Source organism: Hypanus sabinus, chromosome 7 (genome assembly GCF_030144855.1).
Source record: "Hypanus sabinus isolate sHypSab1 chromosome 7, sHypSab1.hap1, whole genome shotgun sequence".
NCBI classification, from domain to species: domain Eukaryota; kingdom Metazoa; phylum Chordata; class Chondrichthyes; order Myliobatiformes; family Dasyatidae; genus Hypanus; species Hypanus sabinus.
The window spans coordinates 75,973,682-75,993,723 of record NC_082712.1 but is presented as its reverse complement, the minus strand read 5'-3'; the positions used below and the strand labels follow the sequence as shown (position 1 = coordinate 75,993,723).

Here is a 20,042-nt window from a genome sequence, read left to right as displayed (position 1 = left end):
TCAGAACCCTGGGGTGTTGTTCATCTGGTCCAGATGACCTATCTACCTTCAGTCCTTTCAGCTTCCAAGCACCTTCTTCTTAGAAATAGCGACTACACTCACTTTTGCCCATTGACACTCAAATTTCAGGCATACTGCTGATGTTTACCACGGTGAAAATGACGCAAAAATACATCCGCCATTTCTTTGTTGCCTATTACTACCTCTCCAGTGTCATTTTCCAGCAGTGCGATATTTACTCTCACCGTTCTTTTATTCTTTATATACCTGAAAAAAAACATTTGGTATCCTCTTATATTATTGGCTAGTTTAGCTTCATGTGTCATCTTTTCTCTCCTTATTGCTGTTTTAGTTGCTTTCTGTTTTTTAAAAGCTTTCCAATCTTCTAGCTTCCCACTAATTTTTAATATATGCCCTCTCTGTTTTTATGCTGACTTTGTAAACCACAGTTACCTCATCCTCCCTTTAGATTACTTTTTCTTTGGGATGAATGTTTTGTTCTTCTTCTTGGGCCCTTATCTCCCAGTGGAGCTCAGGCCATTAATGACCTCCAGTTTCCATCGTCCAAAGTCGATGGTATGATCGGAGTTCATGAATGTTTCTGTAATCCATTGTATCCACTGACATCCCTAATCGTAGTATAGCACTGGTCAAGTTTGCTGGAACCTCTGGTGCTGATGTTGAATCATTGATGATAATTGGTCGGAGATTTCTTCAAACAAGCTTGACTGAAGTTCCTGATGACGATTTGATAAGGATAAAGATGGTGCTGGTGAGACACAATGATGCTTTACAGGCAGCAAACAAGACTACTACCTATTCCATTAATTACACTTTTTCTGGTCTATGATCACTGCAATCCACAGCCTGTAATTTTCCTTTGGGAGTTATGCTTTCCAGCTGTCTGTACGACCTGGCACTTCTGCAGTATCCTGGCCTCTCAAGAATGCAGGTGCGGCCACGGCAGCCATTGCTGCCATCAAACCGATGTTTAGCTATTGTTAGAGCGGGCTCGGGGCCAGATTGAACTGGTGGGGCCCAGACGCAAGTGCAAAAAAACAAACTAATGTTTGGCTAACTTAAGCACTAAGCTTAAAAAGATAAAGTTCCAAGGGTGAAGGATGAACCAGTGTTCAGCTCACTACTCTGCAAGGTTTACTCACCTCAGTACTGAACTGGCTCCCTGGCTGTGGCCTGCAGTCACCAGGCTCTTGGAACAACTACAGGGCTGCACTGGCTCCATAGTTGTGGACTCTCTTTCAGACGCTCTACAGTTCATGTTCTTTGTTATTTGTTTACTTTTTATTGTTTGCATGATGTGCTCTTTTTCCCCGCACACTGGATGTTTGATAGTGCTTGTTGTGTGGGATTATTTTCAGGGGTTCTATTGTGATTCTTTGTTTTGTGGCTGCCTGTGAGAATACAGATCTCAAGGTTGTATATAGTATACACACTTCGATAATAAATGAACTTTGAACTTGAAAGGTATCAGGGTAGGCTGCTCCCCGTTTGTTGAGGGCAGCATTCTGTTCCTTAAGTGCCTTTTTAACATCAGCCTTTGGCATATGCAAACTGTGGTTAGGATCACAGAGGAGAACTCTTTTGTTGAGAAGAATGGTAAGCACTTGATTATTAGCTGTGCCAGGTCACAGGAATCAGCACTTCAGTCCATCCTATCTATTGAGAAGCCCTCTGGTCTTATCTCATATCTGGTGTGTCCAGATGAGCCATTTTTCCATGAAACAGAGGATGCAGCAATTTCTCATTTCCCATTTATACAGCAATCTTGACTCTATTAACTGTATATTTGCTAACAAGATGTTAGGCAGCAGAAGTTTCATATCCCAACATTTTAGCCTGAATTGGAGTTCTCCTCTCCTTCCTGTATTTCAGCTATGGTGATGTACCTTTGTGCACTTACAGGTGCCGTAACCTGCATCCTTGAGAGTTAAGTCGGGCAAGTCCTTCAGAAGATTATGAAATTGCTAGTGTGATAGGATGGTTCAAAAGAGATGTAGCAATGTTAGTCAGGGAAAATGTCACAACATTGCTCAGAAAGGACAGTGTGGAGGGCTGGAACTGAAGAAACTGAACTTTGCCCTTCCTGAGGGGTTTCCCTTCCCCTACCATTGATACCACCCTCACTGGCATCTCCTCCATTTCCATTACATCCACCACTACCCATCTCCCCACTGCCTTAAAAGGAATAGAGTTCCTCTTGTCCTTACCTACCACTCCATGAGCCTCTGCATCCAGTGGATCATTTTCCTCTATTTTCAACGGGATCCTACCACCAAACACATTCTTATCTCCTTCCCACTCTCCACTTTCTGCAGGGACCACTGCCTCTGTGATTCTCGCCCATTCATCTCTCCCTACTTATCTCCTTCCTGGCACTTATCCCTGCAAGCAAAATAAATGTTACATGTGCCCATGCATCTGATCCCTTACCATCATTCAGGGCCCCAAACAGTCCTCTCAGGAAAGGTAACGCTTCACCTGCAAATCTGTTGGGTTCATCTACTATATCTGGTGTTCTTGGAGAGGCCTCCTGCACGTTGGTGAGACCCAATGTAGATTGAGGGACTACTTTGTTGAACACTTTCACTCCATCTACAACAAGGAGGATTTAACATTTTCTATCATTTGAAGAAAATCTATGCTTTTTCAACAAGGTTGACAACACTTCGGCAACGGTAAATTGGGAGGGACTTGTAATAAAAATTACGAACCTTAGATGTGCCTTTTATCTATAACTATTTACGCAATTGCTTGCATATTTATCTCTGGACATTTCATTTTTGTATAGAACATAGAACAGTACAGCACAAGAACACAATCTTCAGCCCACAATGTTTATGCCAAAAATGATGCCAAATTAAAATAATCTTCTGCCTGTACATGATTCTTATGCAGACATACCCTGCATATTCATGTGTCTGTCTAAAAGCCTCCTAAACACCACTTTAGTATCTGCTTCAATTACTACCCCTGGCGGCCTGTTCCAGCCACCTACTGCTCCATGTAAAAAAAACTTTTCCCTCTTCACCTTAAATGCATGCCCTTATTAAAGAAAACTAAATAACTACGTATAATCTGAATCAATAATATGATCTGAACACATCATTGCTGCCTGACCCTCTGAGATCCTTCAGCAGTTTGTTTTCTTTTGCTCCAGATTACAGCATCTGAATTCTCCAGTGTCTCTATTTTATTATTACTCCCTGTGCAGAAGACATTTTATCTTCAACTGTACCATTAACCATTGTACTGTTAATAGCAAGGAACCAAATGATAATTAGACTTTGAACAAATAACTGTGCTAAGATTTTTATGGTTATTTTAAAATTGGAATTGAGGGAAAAATTACATTTTCATTGTTTTCACAAATCAAGGGGTTTGCTATCTTTTGTGAAAACTTTTAGAAAATCTATCATGTTTGGGGCAGATAAGTTATTTGATTTGGGCAATTTTGTAAAAACACAAATTTGAACATATTTGCCTTGTTGTATCCATATAATATTTAGATTACAATACTCACTTTCATACCGAGATTGAGTTTCAGCCTTTTACGTAAATTTGTCTTTGACCAAGTTTACTTTGATAAATCTGAACGATGCATCGGAGAAAAGCAGGACAGGTCACTGACTTGGATTCTGTATTTACAAATGTTTGAAACATTATCAATCAGCAGCAAGAGACTATTTATACTGCTGGAAAAGACAGCAGTGAAATTGTGTAGTATAAAGTGTAGTAATCTATTTTACTGATGTGAACCAAGTATACCGTAAATTGTGAATTTGTTGAAGTAATTTATATTCATCCATAATTTCTGATATTCTAACACAACATTTATATTTATATAAATCTGAATTGCTAATCAAGTAAATTTCTTGTCCGTCAGATTGCTTAGGCGCCATTGAATTTTATACACATAGTTTGTGCATTTTTACAAATTATTGTATCTATTGTATATAATGTCCACTTTCTCAGAAATGTTCGAAATTTTGAGCAACTTCTCTGGAAGCATAGAATTATTACTATTTATTGTAGTTTTTCTGCTTTCTGTGTTTTTTGTCAAATTTTAACGATAAAATTAAAATCTGCATACCTGTGCATGAGATGATAATTCTTTTGAAATGTACCTAAAGCTTTTAGTATAGAAGTAAAGCATTTTTAAGCAGTGAGCCAATAAAGATTTTCATGAACAGCCCCTGATGAATAAATTGTTTATGTTTAATGTTCACCACGATTAAATTTGATGAGAGGTAAAATATTGAAATAACTGACTATTAAATAACTGACTATCACTAATTCATACCAACTTACTTATTGACCTCATTGATGATTTCTCACTTATTTCACAAATGTCTCCTATTTCTGTAGAACTTAAACATTGAAAGAAAAAATATATTTTCAGTCTCGCTTCTCAAGATAATTCTCTGCAGTAGTTCATTATCATTCACGTTGGACAGAATCTCAGCTGCAAATTATTTACATTTTATTAGACAATTAATTTTACACTTTAGCTGAAGTCTTTTTTCAGTCTGCCCCTATGTGTTGAAATAGGAAAGGAAGCAAATTTACTACTTCAATGTTTTTGTAATTGTTGATTTGCAAAATCCTGCTGACCTTAAAGAATCAAGGACTTATTGTTTGGTGAAATATTTATCAAAGAAATATCTTTTACCACAGGGTGGCAGTATGATACTAACAGCTTGCTTATTTAATCCTACATGATCAAACACAGTCACTGCATGTGTAGAACTTTAATGTTTTACTGTTCAAAAATTTTAAATGCAAGGACATAGCCTAGAGACTGCTTAACCATTGTGCTTTGTAATGCTTGTTGTAGCCTTGGTTATAAGAATTTAACTGCTCAAAGGTTTAAGTATTCTAGAGACTTGAGAAGGACTCTTGGCAACTTTAACAAAAATTCAATCAAATAATGCTATACTATCTTTTTTAAAATTCTCAGTGGCTGTTCTGAATCACTGATTTATTTGCAACAAAAAAAAATCAATTAGTCTTAAATTTATTCATGGATTTCAGTCCTACCGATCAATGCAAGTCCACTCAGCGGACTCAAGAGGACCCAGTTCATCCTAGTTAATGTGTCTAAAGGGGAATTGCCATTGATGCTGTTTTCTCTTTCTCAGGTCAGAGATCAGATCTCACTGTCATGGTCTGTGACACCAAGAAACGACTTTACCCTGCAGCTCCCTAAACTGCAACTGGAAACCGTGGTATCAAAGGGGCCAAAGGATGGGCTGGAGGTTACATCATTGCAGGTTAGGATCTGATACAATGCATAGAGTTAATCTCAAACTTGGGAGCTGATTGTTCATTATGGCTTACTGATTCACTGATTGATTTCATTTGCTGTCAGTTAAAGCTCCCTTAATGTCAGTTTTCTTTGCATAATGCCTTGAAACAAAGGCTGGTGAAGTTCCCCAGATTGAAGTAGCTGACATAAACTGACCCTGATTTGCCCTATTCTGCATGGTAATTTAAGCAAAACAGTTACTGGAATTGCTGTAATGAATATGAAAATACCACTGTTAGCAAGCTGTGATACAATATCTCTGAATACAGAAGAAGAAACAGAAGCTTATATGTAAATGTGTCTTCTATCCATAGTATATGCTACACTGCTTTACTACACAGGGTGTGGCATTGTCATCGTGGGCAGTATTGTACATAGTCTGTGTTTTCCAACACTATTTTATTCCACGTAGTTAGCATGTGCTATGCTATGTTACACCACAATGTTGTAAGAAAGCTATAATCCATTGTTATTCTTCTACAGCACATTTAAGTGAATGATAAGATGGTTATATTCCATGGAAACTTCTGATGAATCTAGGTTTATGGACTATGAGTTCAGCAAAAGGAGTGAGAGAGTCGTGAGCACAGTAACAAATCCATAGACCCACTATGCTTGTGCTAATCGTCAATTATCCTTTGACATTAATTCTCTTTACCAGAACTTAAACCTATAGCCATCTATGCCTTGGCAATACATGTACTCATCTAGATAATCCTTAACTATCTGATTTCAGGGATTGCATTCCAAATTCCAACCTCTTCTCGTTGAAGAAGTTCGCATTCAGGCCCCATGTAAACTGGGGAAAAAGAAGATACCAGCTGTATTCTCTATCTATGCTTCTCATAATCTCATGAGCATCCATCTGGTCTCCCTTCAGCCTCTGCCGCTGCAGAGAAATCAACACAAATTTGTCCAACCACTGCTTATAGCACATGCCCTCTAAACCTCACCTCCATTCTAAAGCCTCTACATCCTTTTAAGGAGTGACCAGTATTGAATGCAATATTTCAGATGTGGCCTAACCAGAGTTTTATCAAGCTGCTTCATAACTTGCTGAATCTTGAACTCAGTGCCTCAGTTAGTAAAGGAGAGCATGTCATGTCAACATGGTTAAGTGTCCTGCCATTAACTATTTACTATACCTTGAAATTTGATCTGTCAAAAATGTATCATAACTGACTTGGCCAAATTAAACTCCATTTCTCCACCATATCTGTAACTGATCTATATCTCGATACAATTTTCTACACCATTACAACACATTGTCTGCAAACTTACTAACCCACCCATCCACATTTTCAATCCCTGTGGAACAGAAGTCACATAACTTAAGGCTGGATAAGTCCCATCAAACATTAGCCCCTGTCTTCTATGTGGCAGCCAATTCGGAATTCAAACTGCTAAGTTGCTCACCTTTGTCACCTCCTCGAAAAGGCAATCAAGTTAGTAAGATGTGATTTGCCCTGCATAGTCATGCTGACTGTCCCAAAATATGCCATGGTTTTCTAAATACCAATAAGTCCCATCCCTAAGAATCCTCCCCAATAGTTTTTGTATCACTGATCAGAGGCTCATTGACCTGTAGTTTCCCTTCTGGATTAATGGAAAAACATTTGCTATTTGCCAGTCCTCTGGGATCTTGCCATGGCTAGAAAGGATATGAAGATCTTGGTAAAGATCCCAGCAATATCATTTCTTTCCTTCTCAATAACCTAGGGTCCATCCAATTAGGTACTAAAGACTTATCCACCTTAATATTCATTAAGAGACCAACATGACCACTTTCTTTATCAAAATGCCCTAGAATATTAGCATGCCCTATGCTGATCACACTATCTTCCATGTCCTTCTCCTTGTTAACTATAGATAAAAATACTCAATCGGAAACCTCCTCACATCCTCCACCCACAAGTTCATGTGCCCTCCTTCAACCTTGAATGGTCCTATGCTCTCCCTAGTTGTCTTCCTGCTCTTAGTGTGTGTGCGTGTATGTGTATAAATATATATATATATATATTCTTTGCTTCCTACACTCTACATATGCTCCCTTTTTTTGGACTCAATTCACCACCTCTTTCATAATCTGTACCTTACCATCCTTGTTCTTCCTTTTTACTGGAACATACCTGTTCTGCATTCAGTGTTGTTGGTCTTCAAACACCTTCCATATTTCAGATGTGGACTTGTCCAAATACAGCTATTCCAATTAACTCTCCCTAGTTCCTTTCTAACACAGTTTTAATTTTCCCTGCTCCAATTCAATACTCTATCGCAAAGTCCATACTTACATATTGTTATCTTAAAACTGAAAGTGTTGTGGTCATTGTTCCCTTAATGTCCTGCCATTCACAGGTGAACAAGACTCTTGCATCTTCTGTCCAGGAGATTGGCTTCTGGTGTATACCATCTTTGGTTCTTGTGTACATGGTGTTCCTTCTTGTGTACTGCTGGATTTGGTTTCTGTGGCACATGGAAATTGCTTATTGTTGAAGGAGCATATTTCCAGAGGATCACCTCTTGCGCATAACATAATCGTTACTTTTGTACAGGTGGTTTGCATCCTAAGTACAGGAAACTTGCTTCTTTTTTCCTGTGTTTTTTCTCCTTGTGCATGAGTTGTAACCTACCAGTGGTACTTGGTGATTGTATTTCTTTATACAATTAGTCTGCTTATGTACACAAGAATCACTTCCTATGTAGATGATGTCTATGTTTTGTGTACTGAGAGATTGCTATTTGTTGTGATTGTATCCTTCTTGTGCACATGACGTTTGCTTTTCATATAGAGGATGTTGAGCTTAGATCCTACTGAATTGGAGTGTTTGAGTTATATGGAGACGTTAGTTAGTCTAGATTTGTTTTCCCTGGAGTTAAGGGAGCTGAGAGGTAGCACAGAGTCTACAGAAGCGAGGTAAAGTGGCATCAACATCATGGACTTTATATAGATTACAGAAGAAAAAGCGTTTGCTGTCCTGAGGTAAACTAGGGCCTGACAAGGTATTCCCTCGGACCCTGCAGAAATTGCTGGAGCCCTAGCAGAGATATTTAAATCATCCTCAGCAAAGTTTGAAGTACAGAGGATGGGAGTATAGCCAATGCTCCGTTGTTTAAGAAAGGCTCTAAAAATATTTATAGGCCAGTGAGTATTGGAAGGTATTCTAAGGGACTGTATATATAAGTATTTGGATAGACGTGGACTGATTAAGGATAGTGAGCATGGCTTTGTGCGTGTTAGGTCATGTTTAACTAATCTTCTAGAGATTTGAGGGATGTTACTAGGAAAGTTGAAGGCAAGGCAGTGGATGCTGTCTACATGGATTTTAGCAAGGCATTTGACAAGGTCCCACATGAGAGGTTGGTCAAGAAGGTTCAGTCTCTCAGCTTTCAAGGTGAGGTAGTATATTGGATTAGACATTGACTTTATGGGAGAAGCCAGAGAGTGGTAACAGGCCAGTGACTAGTGGAGTGCCACAGGGTCCATGTTGTTTTTCATCTATATCAATGATCTGGATGATAAAGTGGCTAACTTGATTAGCAAATTTGCAGATGTCACCAAGATTGGTGGTGCAGTGAACAGCGAGGAAGACTATCATGGCTTGCAGTGGGATTTGAACCAGCTGGAAAATTGGACTGAGAAATGGAAGATGGAATTTATTGCAAACAAGTATGAGGTGCTGCACTTTGGGAACACCATCTAGGGTAGAATCAGAATCAGGTTTATTACCACTGGCTTGTGACGTGAAATTTGTTAGCTTAACAGCAGCAGTTCAATGCAATACATAATCTGGCAGAGAAAAATATAGTAATAGTAAATAAAATAATAATAAATAAAATAATGATAAATAAGAAAATCAATTATGGTATACATATATTGAATAGATTTTAAAAACATGCAAAAACAGAAATACTGTATATTAAAAAATAAGTGAGTTAGTGCGTAAAGATTCAATGTCCATTTAGGAATCAGATGGTAGAGGGGAAGAAGCTGTTCCTGAATCGCTGAATGTGCGCCTTCAGGCTTCTGTACCTCTTACCTCAATGTAACAGTGAGAAAAGGGTCTTACACCAAGAGTGGTAGGACACTAAGGAGTGTGGTAGAACAAAGGGATCTGGGGATACAGGTCCATAATTCATTAAAAGTGGTGTCACAGGTAGATAGGGTCATAAGGAAAGTTTTTGGCGCATTGGCCTTCATAAATCAATGATGTGAGATGTTATGTTGAAGTTTTATAAGATATTGGCGAGGCCAAATTTGGAGTATTGTGTGCTGTTTTGGTTGCCTTCCTACAGGAAAGACGTAAATAAGGTTGAAAGAGTACAGAGAAAATTTACAAGGATGTTGCTGGGTCTGGAAGACTAAGTGATAAGGGAAGTTTAAATACGTTAGGACTGTATTTTTTGGAATATAGAAGATTGAGTGGGATTTGATAGAGATATACAAAGTTACGAGGGGTACAAATAGGGTGAATGCAAGCAGGCTATTTCAACTGAGGATGAGTGGGACTACAACCAGAGGTCAGGGGTTAAGGATGAAAGGTGAGAAGTTTAAAGGGAACATGAGGAGAAACTTTTTCACTCAGGGGGTTATGAGAATGCAGAGTGAGTTGTCAGTACAAGTGGTGAATGCAAGCTCGATTTCAATATTTAAGAACAGTTTGGATGGGTGCATGGATGGTAGGGTTGTGGAGGACTGTGGTCCCAGCGCAGGTTGATGGGAGTAGATGGTTTAAATGGTTTGGCACAGCCTAGCTGAGGCTGAAGGACCTGTTTCTGTGTTGTGCATTTCTATGACTCAATGATAGATGCTCATAAAATTATGAGGGGCATTGGTAGAGTAAATTGCAAGAAGCTGTTTCCGATAGTAAGGATTTCTAAAACAGAGGTGTAATGTGAGAGGAGGATGTTTAAAGGGGAGTTGAGGGGTAAATTTTGCACGCAAGGAGTAGTTGGTATTGGGAAAGAGCTGCCAGAGGAGGTGGTGGAGGCAGAATCAGTAACAATATTTAAGAGGCATCTGGAATTGTACTTGAATGAGTGGAGCTTCAAATGATATGGAGTTAATTATGACAAGTGGAATTAGTATAGATCAGCATGATGTTTGGCATAGATGCAGTGGTCCAAAAGGGCTGATTTACGCTTCACAATTCTATTTCTCTGTGACTCATAGCAGGTTTGCATCTCATGTATAGCAGGATTGCATTTTGTGTACAGGAAGGTTGCTATTCATGTACAGGAATTTTGTTTCTCATATACAGCAAATATTTATGCAGGATATTTGATTCCTGTGACATATGGTGTTTGTTTCAACAATCGTATCATCATCTGATTCTTGTGCAATTGGTGATTATTTCTACAGGAGGTTAACCTCAAAGGTTGTTTTATTCTTATTCAGTGATACAGCACGGTAACAGGCCCTACCGGTCCAATGAGCCCACGCCGCTCTATAATACCCATGTAACCTATTAACCTACTAACCCGTCCACCTTGGGAAGGTGGAAGGAAACTGGAGCATCCGGAGGAAACCCACACAGTCATGGGGAGAATGTCCAAACTCTTTACAGACAGTAACGGAAATTGAACCAGGGCCCCTGGTGCTGTAAAGCATTGTGCTAACCGCTATGCTACTGCGCTGCTTAAGCAGACAAAGTCTGTACTTTCTGTACAGAAGGATTGCTTATTCTGTACAGCATCTTGTGAGGAAGGTGATTGCCTCCTGTTTCAGGACTTTTCCTTCTTGAGCACAAGCCTTTGTTTCCAGTGGCAAAATAAAACAGCTCAAGAAATGGCTCTTTGGCCTATGATACTTGTTCTGACCATGATACCAATTTAAGCTGCATATTTCCCTGCACACAGTCTATATCCCTTTCTTCTAAAAGTATCATAAAATTTGCCACTTCCACCACTTTCCCTGGTTGTGTATTCCAGGCACATAATGTGCCCCATAAATCTCCTGTAAACTTTCCTTCTCTCACCTGAAAGCTGTACACTCTAAATTGACATTGCCACCCTAAGTAAAAAAGCTCTCTCTGCCCTATCTATTCCTCTAAGATTTTATATGCTTTTATCAGATTCCTCCTCAGCCTTTGATGCTCTCAAGTAAACAATTCACATTTGTCCAACCTCTTCTTAAAGCAACATAATCCAGGCAACATAATTGGGACCATCTCCAAAATCTCCATCTGTGGTGACCAGCAGTGTCTGCAGTACTTCAAATGTGGCCTAAGCAAAGCTTTGTGCAGCTACAACATGACTTCCCGATTTTTATATTCAGCACCTAGACTATTGAAGGCAAGCATGCCATACATTTTCTTTACCATCCAATCTACTTATGTTGACTACCTAGGGGTTACTTTGTTTGTACGTGAGGTTTGCTTCTTATGAAGTCTGCTTCTTGTGTGCAGAGGGATTGCTTCATGAGCGTGGGCAGTTGTCCCTTGTGCTGGGGTTACTTTAGTAGTACCTTCACCAGCAGGAATGCAGTGGATCAAGAGAGTGATGCACTGCCATTTTCTTATGCGCAATTTAGGATGGGCAATAAATGCTGACTACACCAGTGAATCCTTGATCCAGGAAAATGTAATGTGTTAAAGTGAGCAAGTCTGTACAGGTGATTGTAATGCGAATACGCTGATTATAATCTGGAACCGCAGTCAATTCTGTGGAGGGCAATGTTGTTTGCTCACTAGATCAAGAAATACATGGAATTTCAGAAGGAACCAAAGGATCAAGAAATCAAAGTGGAGCACCTAAGGAATTTTGTGTTTGCAACATAGGCTTTGGAAAATTATTGTGACTTTGAAGAAAATGTTTTAGAAAATAATAGTGATGAGAAAAGTGTGTGCCAAAACATTTACCCCTTTTCTGTTTTTTTTTCTCGAATTACACTAATTCTCAAAATCCAAATTGCCTATTTCGATTGTGAGTTCAATAACCATCCCCAGCAAGAGCGAGCTCAACCAATTACTGATGACATTTAATGGCATTACTATAACCAAGTTTCCCAACATCAATTTCTGGGGGTCATCATTGACCAGAAACTCAACTGAACCAATCACACAAAATACTGTGTCTACAAGAACAGTACACTTAAAGGTATCCACATCACTGAGGAGCTCACGTGGTCTGTACACACCGGCTGTGTGGTGAAAAAGACACAACAGCGTCTCTTTCACCTCAGACAGTTGAGGAAGTTTGGTATGGGCCCCCAAATCTTAAGAACTTTCTACAGGGGCACAATTGAGAGCATCCTGACTGCTGGATCACTGCCTGGTATGGGAACTGTACCTCCCTTTATCGCAGGATTCTGTAGAGAGTGGTGCAGACAGTGGTGAACTTCCCAATGATTCAGGATACTTACAAAGACAGGTATTAGAAAAGGACCTGAAGGATCATTGGGGACCTGAGTTACCCTACCACGAACTATTCCAGCTGCTGCCATCCAGGAAACGGTACCACGGCTTAAAAGCCAGGACCAACAGGCTCCAGGACAGCTTCTTCCACCAGGTCATCAGACTGATTAACTCCCACTGATTTGAGTGTATTTCGATGTTATATTGACTGTTCTGTTTATTATAAATTACTTTGATTGTACATTGCACATTTAGACAGACGTAACATAAAGATTTTTACTCCTCTTGTATGTGAAGCATGTAAGAAATAAAGTCAATTCAATTCAGAGACTGGGCAAGCTGTGGCAAGTTTATCAGCTCCTGACAGCTTTACACAAGGCAAGATCACAAAGGAATACACTTCAATGTCCTGGAGGTCCACAACTCCACTAATACTCAAGAAGCTCAGCACCATTGAGGACAAAGATGCCCGTTTGACTACCATACTGTTCTGCCATTCCAAAGAATTTATTTCCTCCTGTATCAGTATACAGTTCAATTGGATAGGGAATTGAATTCAATAGCAGAAAGAGACTTGGCAATGTGCTTCCAAATAAGAATTGTGAAGAGTTAAGAGTAGTGCAGTGTGTACTATCCAGATTATGTTGCAGTTAAAAAAAAACACTAGTTAGGCTGCATCTGGAGAATTGCATTAAATTCTAGTCACCCATTATAGGGAAGATGTGGAGGCTTTGGAGAGCGTGAGAAGGGTTTTAACACAATGCTGCCTGGATTAGAGGGAAAGTGTTACATGGAGAAGTTGGACAAACTTGGGTTGGTTTCTTGTGTGCAAAATGAAACTGAGGGCAGACCTGATGGAAGTTTATAAAATTACAAGAGGGATACATAAAATAGACAGTATCGAAATGTCTAATGCTGGAGATTGTGCATTAAAGATGAGAGGAGTAAGTTCAAAGGGGATGTGTTGGACAAGGTTTTATAGAGAGTGGCGGGTGCTTGGAGTGCACTGCCTGGGGTGAGATGTATAAGAGGTTCATTGATATATGAATGTGCAAAGAATGGAGGGATATGGATATTGTGTTGGGCAGGAGGAACTAGTTTAGTTAGGCATTTAATTAGAGGAAGTAAGCTCCTTACGTTCAGAGGGATTGCTTATCATGTACAAAAAGATCATTCCTTCTATACAGATGGTTTATATCTTGTGTACAGATAGTTTGTATTTTAAGTACAGGCTTATGCTTCTTGTGCACAGGAAGCTTGCTTCCGGAGGCTTGGTTCAGACATACATTGGGATTGCAATTTTTGTTCAGATGATCTGTTTTTAGTCATAGAAATGCACAGAACAGGAAAGAGCATGGTGTTTCTTTTTCTGTATAGAAGGCTACTTCTTCTGCATAAGGGAATACTTGTGTCCAGACTGGTTGCCTCTTTGTTTATAAGGGATTTCCTTCTTGTGTAAGTGATTTTGCTATCGCATACACGGTCTTCCTCCGTGCACGTTTCTATTATGATCAGAAAACCTTGTTGGTATTGGTAATGTACAATACTGCAAGTCTGATTCACTGGTTCATTGGTGAAACTGACAGTGGGGGAATTGCATTGCCTCAGTTGTGGCGATGATGCGGCCCTCAACTCAGTCACCTGTTGTAATCGCCCAAGGTGGAAGACGCTGAGAGTGCAGAACCCTCTGTGTTGAAATCCATCTTCCACTCATCTCATCTGCATTGTGCAGATCTATCTTTGAAAATATGATACTCCCTAGAGATGTTTTTAACAGCAGAGGCAAGCAGAGGAAGGGTTAGCAGTTCCTCACTCTGATGTTGTTGAGGGGCCAATAATCAATGCTGGGACAGGACTTGGCCCTTCCCTGTTGGTGAGGTTGACATATGGATAAACCCCAAGGCCAATGCCTCCTTGATGTTCTCTTCCATAGCCACCATTTCAAGAAGGGAAAGGAAAAGGAGTTAGCTCCTGGGAGAACTAGTACCGAGTAAGAGTTCACAGTCGTATGGCTGGTGTAGAGTCAGAGAGAAGGCCTCCTTTTTATCAAAAACTCAAGAAGGTTGGCATATTCAGCTGGAATCCTAGACATGCCCACACTGGCAGTTGTTCTGCCATAGATAGCTGTGGAGGCTAAAACTGTGGGTATGTTTAAAGTGAAAATTGATAGTTACTTGATTGGTCAGGGCATCAAAGGTTATGGCAGGAAGACAGGTGTATGGAATTGAGTGGGATCTGGGATCAGCCATGATGGAATGGCAGAGCAACTCGATGGGCTGAAAGGCCTAATTCTGCTTCTCCTCCTTATGGTCTTATGGACACAAGAGAGGATTCAGGGACTGGGGCTTGAGCTGAACCCAGACAGTTGGGCAGGCAAGCTGGTTCCCACTTTTGATGCACGTTTAGGAACCATTCAATCCATGGGCTGTGTCAAGATAACAAGTGTAAGCCAAACACCAGCAGTGGTTCAGGCAATTCAACCAGACAGAAGGAGAGCTGTTCCTTTTGCTTACTTTCTAGCACAAGTTGGAGGAGTTCTGTGGAAAGGTGGATCTTGCTGGTACCAAAAGGCTAACCATCTAGGGCCTTGACGTCAGTATTTTGTCTCAGTTGCTGAGTTGGAAATCTCTTTTCTTGAGCCAGAGAGATATCCATGGGGTCCTTGGCTGCCTTGGAGTCAATAAATGCCTGAAGCTCATAGGTTCGAGACCTGCACACCAAGGAAGCTGAGAGCAACAACTAGGAGAAGATGCTTGCAGTGAGAACCAACCTGTCGGAACGCGCCTTCTTGCTGACAGGTATTTTCCTTGACTGGGCACTTTGGACATGAAGCCTAAGGAGTCCTGGATGGCCCCAATAGAGGCAAGAGCCCATTCTACTGCATCAATCTCAGTTCTCCTGAGATTGGTGCATATGCCCCAGCTGCACAGGCTCCTCTGTGAACTGGGTACTGGCTGATGAGGGAGAGGGTACAGATATATGGTGATCTAAGGAATGGGTAGCTCAAGACATTCTTTCTCTGTGCCACTCAGTTGCCCAGTTGTCAATCTGAATGGCCAGATTAATCTGGTCAACCAGGCAGTACTGCTCATCATACGCTACGATCTTGTGCTGGACCCCTGCGCCCAGTCCCCACTGGTATGCAGTAATGAGAGATCTCATTCCACCCCATCTCCACCACAAGCATGCGGAACTTCACTGCACTTTCCCTCTATCTTGGAGCAGATCTAGGAGTCAGTGGACAGCCTCTTGACACCATACTGAAAGATCAAAAACTCTCTTGAACTCAACAACAAATTGCTAAAACAACTGGGCTGCAGGGGAACCTTGATACTGCAGAGTGTTGAACAAGCTGAGTGGGAATCCATCTAAGAGATTCATCATGTACACCACTTTGCACACATCATCACCGAACTGGCCAGGCTGGGCTTCAGATTGACCAGGCTGTGCTTGGGGCTGACATGTCACCTTATTCTGGCTGTTGGTAGTGTTACGAAATCCCGTAACTGGATCACTTACCAGCAAAGATAGAGAGGTCCGTTGAAGTCTGATGGTACTATTTTTAAAAGTATTTATTGATAAAGGGCACAAAAATAAGATTAATGCAAACATACAGATAATATACGTTGTCAATACTAAATCTAAAGCACGGGTATAATAATAACCAATAAGAAATAGCTCTATCATTGTCTATGGGATAATGTATTGTCCGATGGAAAGATAACAGTCACTATCAGTTTGTTCAAGCTGCAGCGTTGTTGGGTTTAAGAGCGATGTGGTTTAAACTTGCCTGGGTCTTTTATAACGCCAATCCGTTGGGTCGGGGAGCGGATTCCCCCGTTGTTAGCTAAAAGCTGTTTTCCGTGGTTCCAGCCACCAATTCCAGCCATGGAATTGAACGGACATGGCCTCCTTCAGATGGCTTCCTGCTGTTACGTGGTCGCTTAACGTTTCTTCTGGTGCGTCTGAGGGACTGTTCCTACAGACCCTCTTTTATCCTTACTCGCAGGGTTGTAGATGTCAATCAGGTTGGGGGTGTGCACCCTCTCCCTCAACCAGCCCACTTTGCCTGAGGGCGTTCAAGTAGTATAGTAGCTCAATCCACAAATTGGTCTCCAAGAGACAATGACCTTTTCCGTGGCTTTGTATCGCTGGGGGCCAGGACATTCCAAACGTCTCTCTCTCATTTCCTGGGTCTCCTGCCCTGACTTAATAGCGATCTTGCGATTCTCAAAAAGGAGGGGGGCACAGGCGTAACACCCCCTTTCTTCAACGCGTTTTTTACCATTGGGAAAAAACGAAGTAATACAGAGTCTTACAGGATTTTAGAATCTAACACAATACCAAAGTTTTTTTTCTACAGAGTAATACAGTTATACATTCAATTCAGTATCTAGATGGTTACCGATTGCATTGTCACTTCCTTTAATATCTTAACATCTTGCACCTTACTAAAGTCTTGTAGCATCAGACTCCAATTTAAAAACCACCTATTTTTAGGTCAATTTTCTTTAGCAAACAAAACTAAAGAGTTGTGATCTTAGCTTACGGGTATACTACAAAAATTCATGCAAATACTAATCTTTATGTTGCTTTTAAACTTAACAGGCAGGCTTCCATGTGGGTTGTCTTTTATTATTCACATGGTTTGTTGAAATCCCTTAAAACCGGCTTCTGCTATTTAAAAATGGCGTCCCCATTAACCCTCGCCTCTTTTCCGGTTAATTCCCACATGGGGAGCTTGTGCACCCTGGCGAAATAGGCTTTCGTCCGCTCCTTCCATAGGAGTTATTTTATCAACAATGTGTTCCAAGCTTAGACCATCTTCTGAATTTCCACCCAATTCTTTAATTTTACACAAGTTGCTAGTTTTCTCTTCAGGACCCTTCAGGCTATTAGTTTTCAGTTTAAACTCTTTGCTCAAACAGCATTTCAAATTCTGCCTTTTCACACCACACTCTGGAATAACAATAGCATGTGGGGTCCCTTTACTTTCCAACTCAACCTGTAATTGATTCACAGGCTTTCTGGTACCAAGTCATTGTCTCTGTAGCCGGGTTGTTGCTTCTGATATCAGTCCAGCCTTTAAATTTTCTTCATTCAATTTGGGAACTACATATTTCCCTTTTCCTTCAATAATAATATTCATCTCACCACCTTTGATCTCCTCGCTAACGTTTAACACAGCTTCGAGCACAAACACCTGGGAACTCTCACTTCCCACTATTACCAAGGTTAACCCTATCTTCACTGAACCAAGTCCATCTGATCCACAAGGACTGCATTCCTTTTTAACTGAATCAAATACCTCAGACTTTTTCTGAGCTCCATTACTAGGTTCAGTACCACATGCATCCACATCTTGGACACACTCAAATGGGACATTTGCCTCTTCCAGGCTTTCAATACCTGTACCCGGTCCAAATTCTAAATTCCCCTGATTCTCCCAGCTACTCTCTGGGCAACTCTCTTCCGGAGTCAACTCAAACCCGCGGGCTGAAACAACCTCATCTGCCAACCCAGCAGACTTCTTCGAGATAAGGGCACCCTTTTCATCTAGGACTGCCCTCATTTCATTATTGGGAACACCTTTAGAATTTTCAACTTCTTCAAACAGTTCTGCCAAACCAGACAGATCATCCATGTCCAACTCTGGACCTTTTAACAGCTCTATCTGTTTCTCATCTTTATTTCGTGCCTCTAGAACTTTTCTCCTCGCTAAGGGCAGGTGTACCTCCTCTCCCTTATTCTCTTTCACTTTCCTGTTCTCCGTTCCCCCCCACCCCCCTTGGTACGGGGTCGGTAAAAACGTCTTGGCCAAATCAATACTGGCCGGATTTAAACTGCTCTCTGTCTCAGCTGCCTTTCTCGACATGCTGCGAGTGACCGCGCATGCGGGATAGATCTTGGAATCTAGGGGCAGGACCGCAACGTTCACCGGCCAGCTTGTCAGCGTCATTGCTGACCAAACCTTACCACTGGCTAAATCATTACCAAGAAGGACGTCCGCGTCAGTTCTCGGGAATTCTGATCGCACCCCTATTTCAACTGGTCCAGACACCAGCTCACAATCCATAATGACCTTATGTAAGGGCACCATTTCTGTCCCTTTTCCTATTCCTTTCGCAGCTACCATTCCTGTCTTGCAACCAAAATCCAGTACCTTACTGCTGATCAATGATAGTTCAGCCCCCGTGTCTCTCCAGATCCGTACTGGAACTGGGGTGTCTCCCTCCCTCACAGACACGGTTCCGTTTGACATACAAGTCTCAGATCCTTCTCGTACTCTGTCCACCCGGGGCTCTCTTGTCAATTTACTGATTACCACGGCACATCCAATAGGGACTGCTGCTTTCCCTTTTCCTGTCTCTTTCCTCGGAGCAAAGCACCTAGATGCAATATGCCCCCCCTTTCCACAATTAAAACAGGTCAAGCCCGGAAATCTCTGGCCATCTGGCCTTTCCCCCTCAATCTTACCACTAGCTCCCGGCGGGACCTCTGCCTCAGCCAGTGGGCTTTCTCGATCATTCCCACGGTCTCTCTGGGAACTCTTATTCGAGGAAAACTTTGTCTTGTGGGTTAGGGCATATTCATCTGCGAACCTAGCAAATTCTGAGATGGACTTATTCGGCTTCTCATTCAAATACATCTGGATATCCTCCGAAACACAACCTTTAAATTCCTCAATCAGAATTAACTCCCTGAGACGCCAAAAATCCTCTTCCACTATCTCTGCTGTACACCAACGGTCCAAGAGCACACCCTTCTCATAGGCAAACTCGGTAAACGTCTGATTCCACCCTTTCTTTAAATTTCTGAACTTTTGTCTATACGCTTCAGGTACTAATTCATAACTCCGGAGAATGGCCACTTTTACTTTGTCATAACTCTCCGCCTCTTCCTCCTCCATGGACAACGCCGTATATGCTCATTGTGCCTTCCCTTTTAACACACTTTGTAACAGCGCCACCCACTGTTCTCTGGGCCACTTCTGATTCACTGCCACCTTCCCAAAAAGCAAGAAATAACTATCAACATCAGTCTGCTCGAACGGAGGTACTAACCTCAACTCCCGACTAACATTAAACCGCTCCTCTCGGTCTGAACCTTGATCTCTTCGCTCTTGCCTTAACTTCTCCATCTCCAAGTCATGAGTCCTCTGTTTCTCTGCCTCCCCCTCCTTCTCAGCTCTTCCCTTTTCTTTCTCAGCTCTCTCCCTCTCTTTCTCGGTCCTCTCTCTCTCCTTTTCAGCTGCTTCCAGCTGTTTTAACTGAATTTCATGCTCCCTTTGTTTCTCAGCCCTGTCCTGCTCCCTTTTCACCTCTAACGCCTTTAGCTAGAGCTCATGCTCCCGTTTCACCTCT

At 41.3% G+C, this 20,042-nt stretch overlaps 1 protein-coding gene across 3 annotated transcripts in view; it reads left to right on the top strand.

Annotated features, from left to right (window-relative positions):
• LOC132396875 (coiled-coil domain-containing protein 171-like) overlaps positions 1-20,042 on the top strand; it is a 449,415-nt gene that overhangs the window by 357,694 nt on the left and 71,679 nt on the right. For all 3 annotated transcript variants that reach the window (XM_059974899.1, XM_059974901.1, XM_059974900.1), the window contains exon 23: positions 5,160-5,291. In XM_059974899.1, the coding sequence (XP_059830882.1) occupies positions 5,160-5,291 (132 nt within the window). The remainder of the gene's footprint in view (positions 1-5,159; positions 5,292-20,042) is intronic.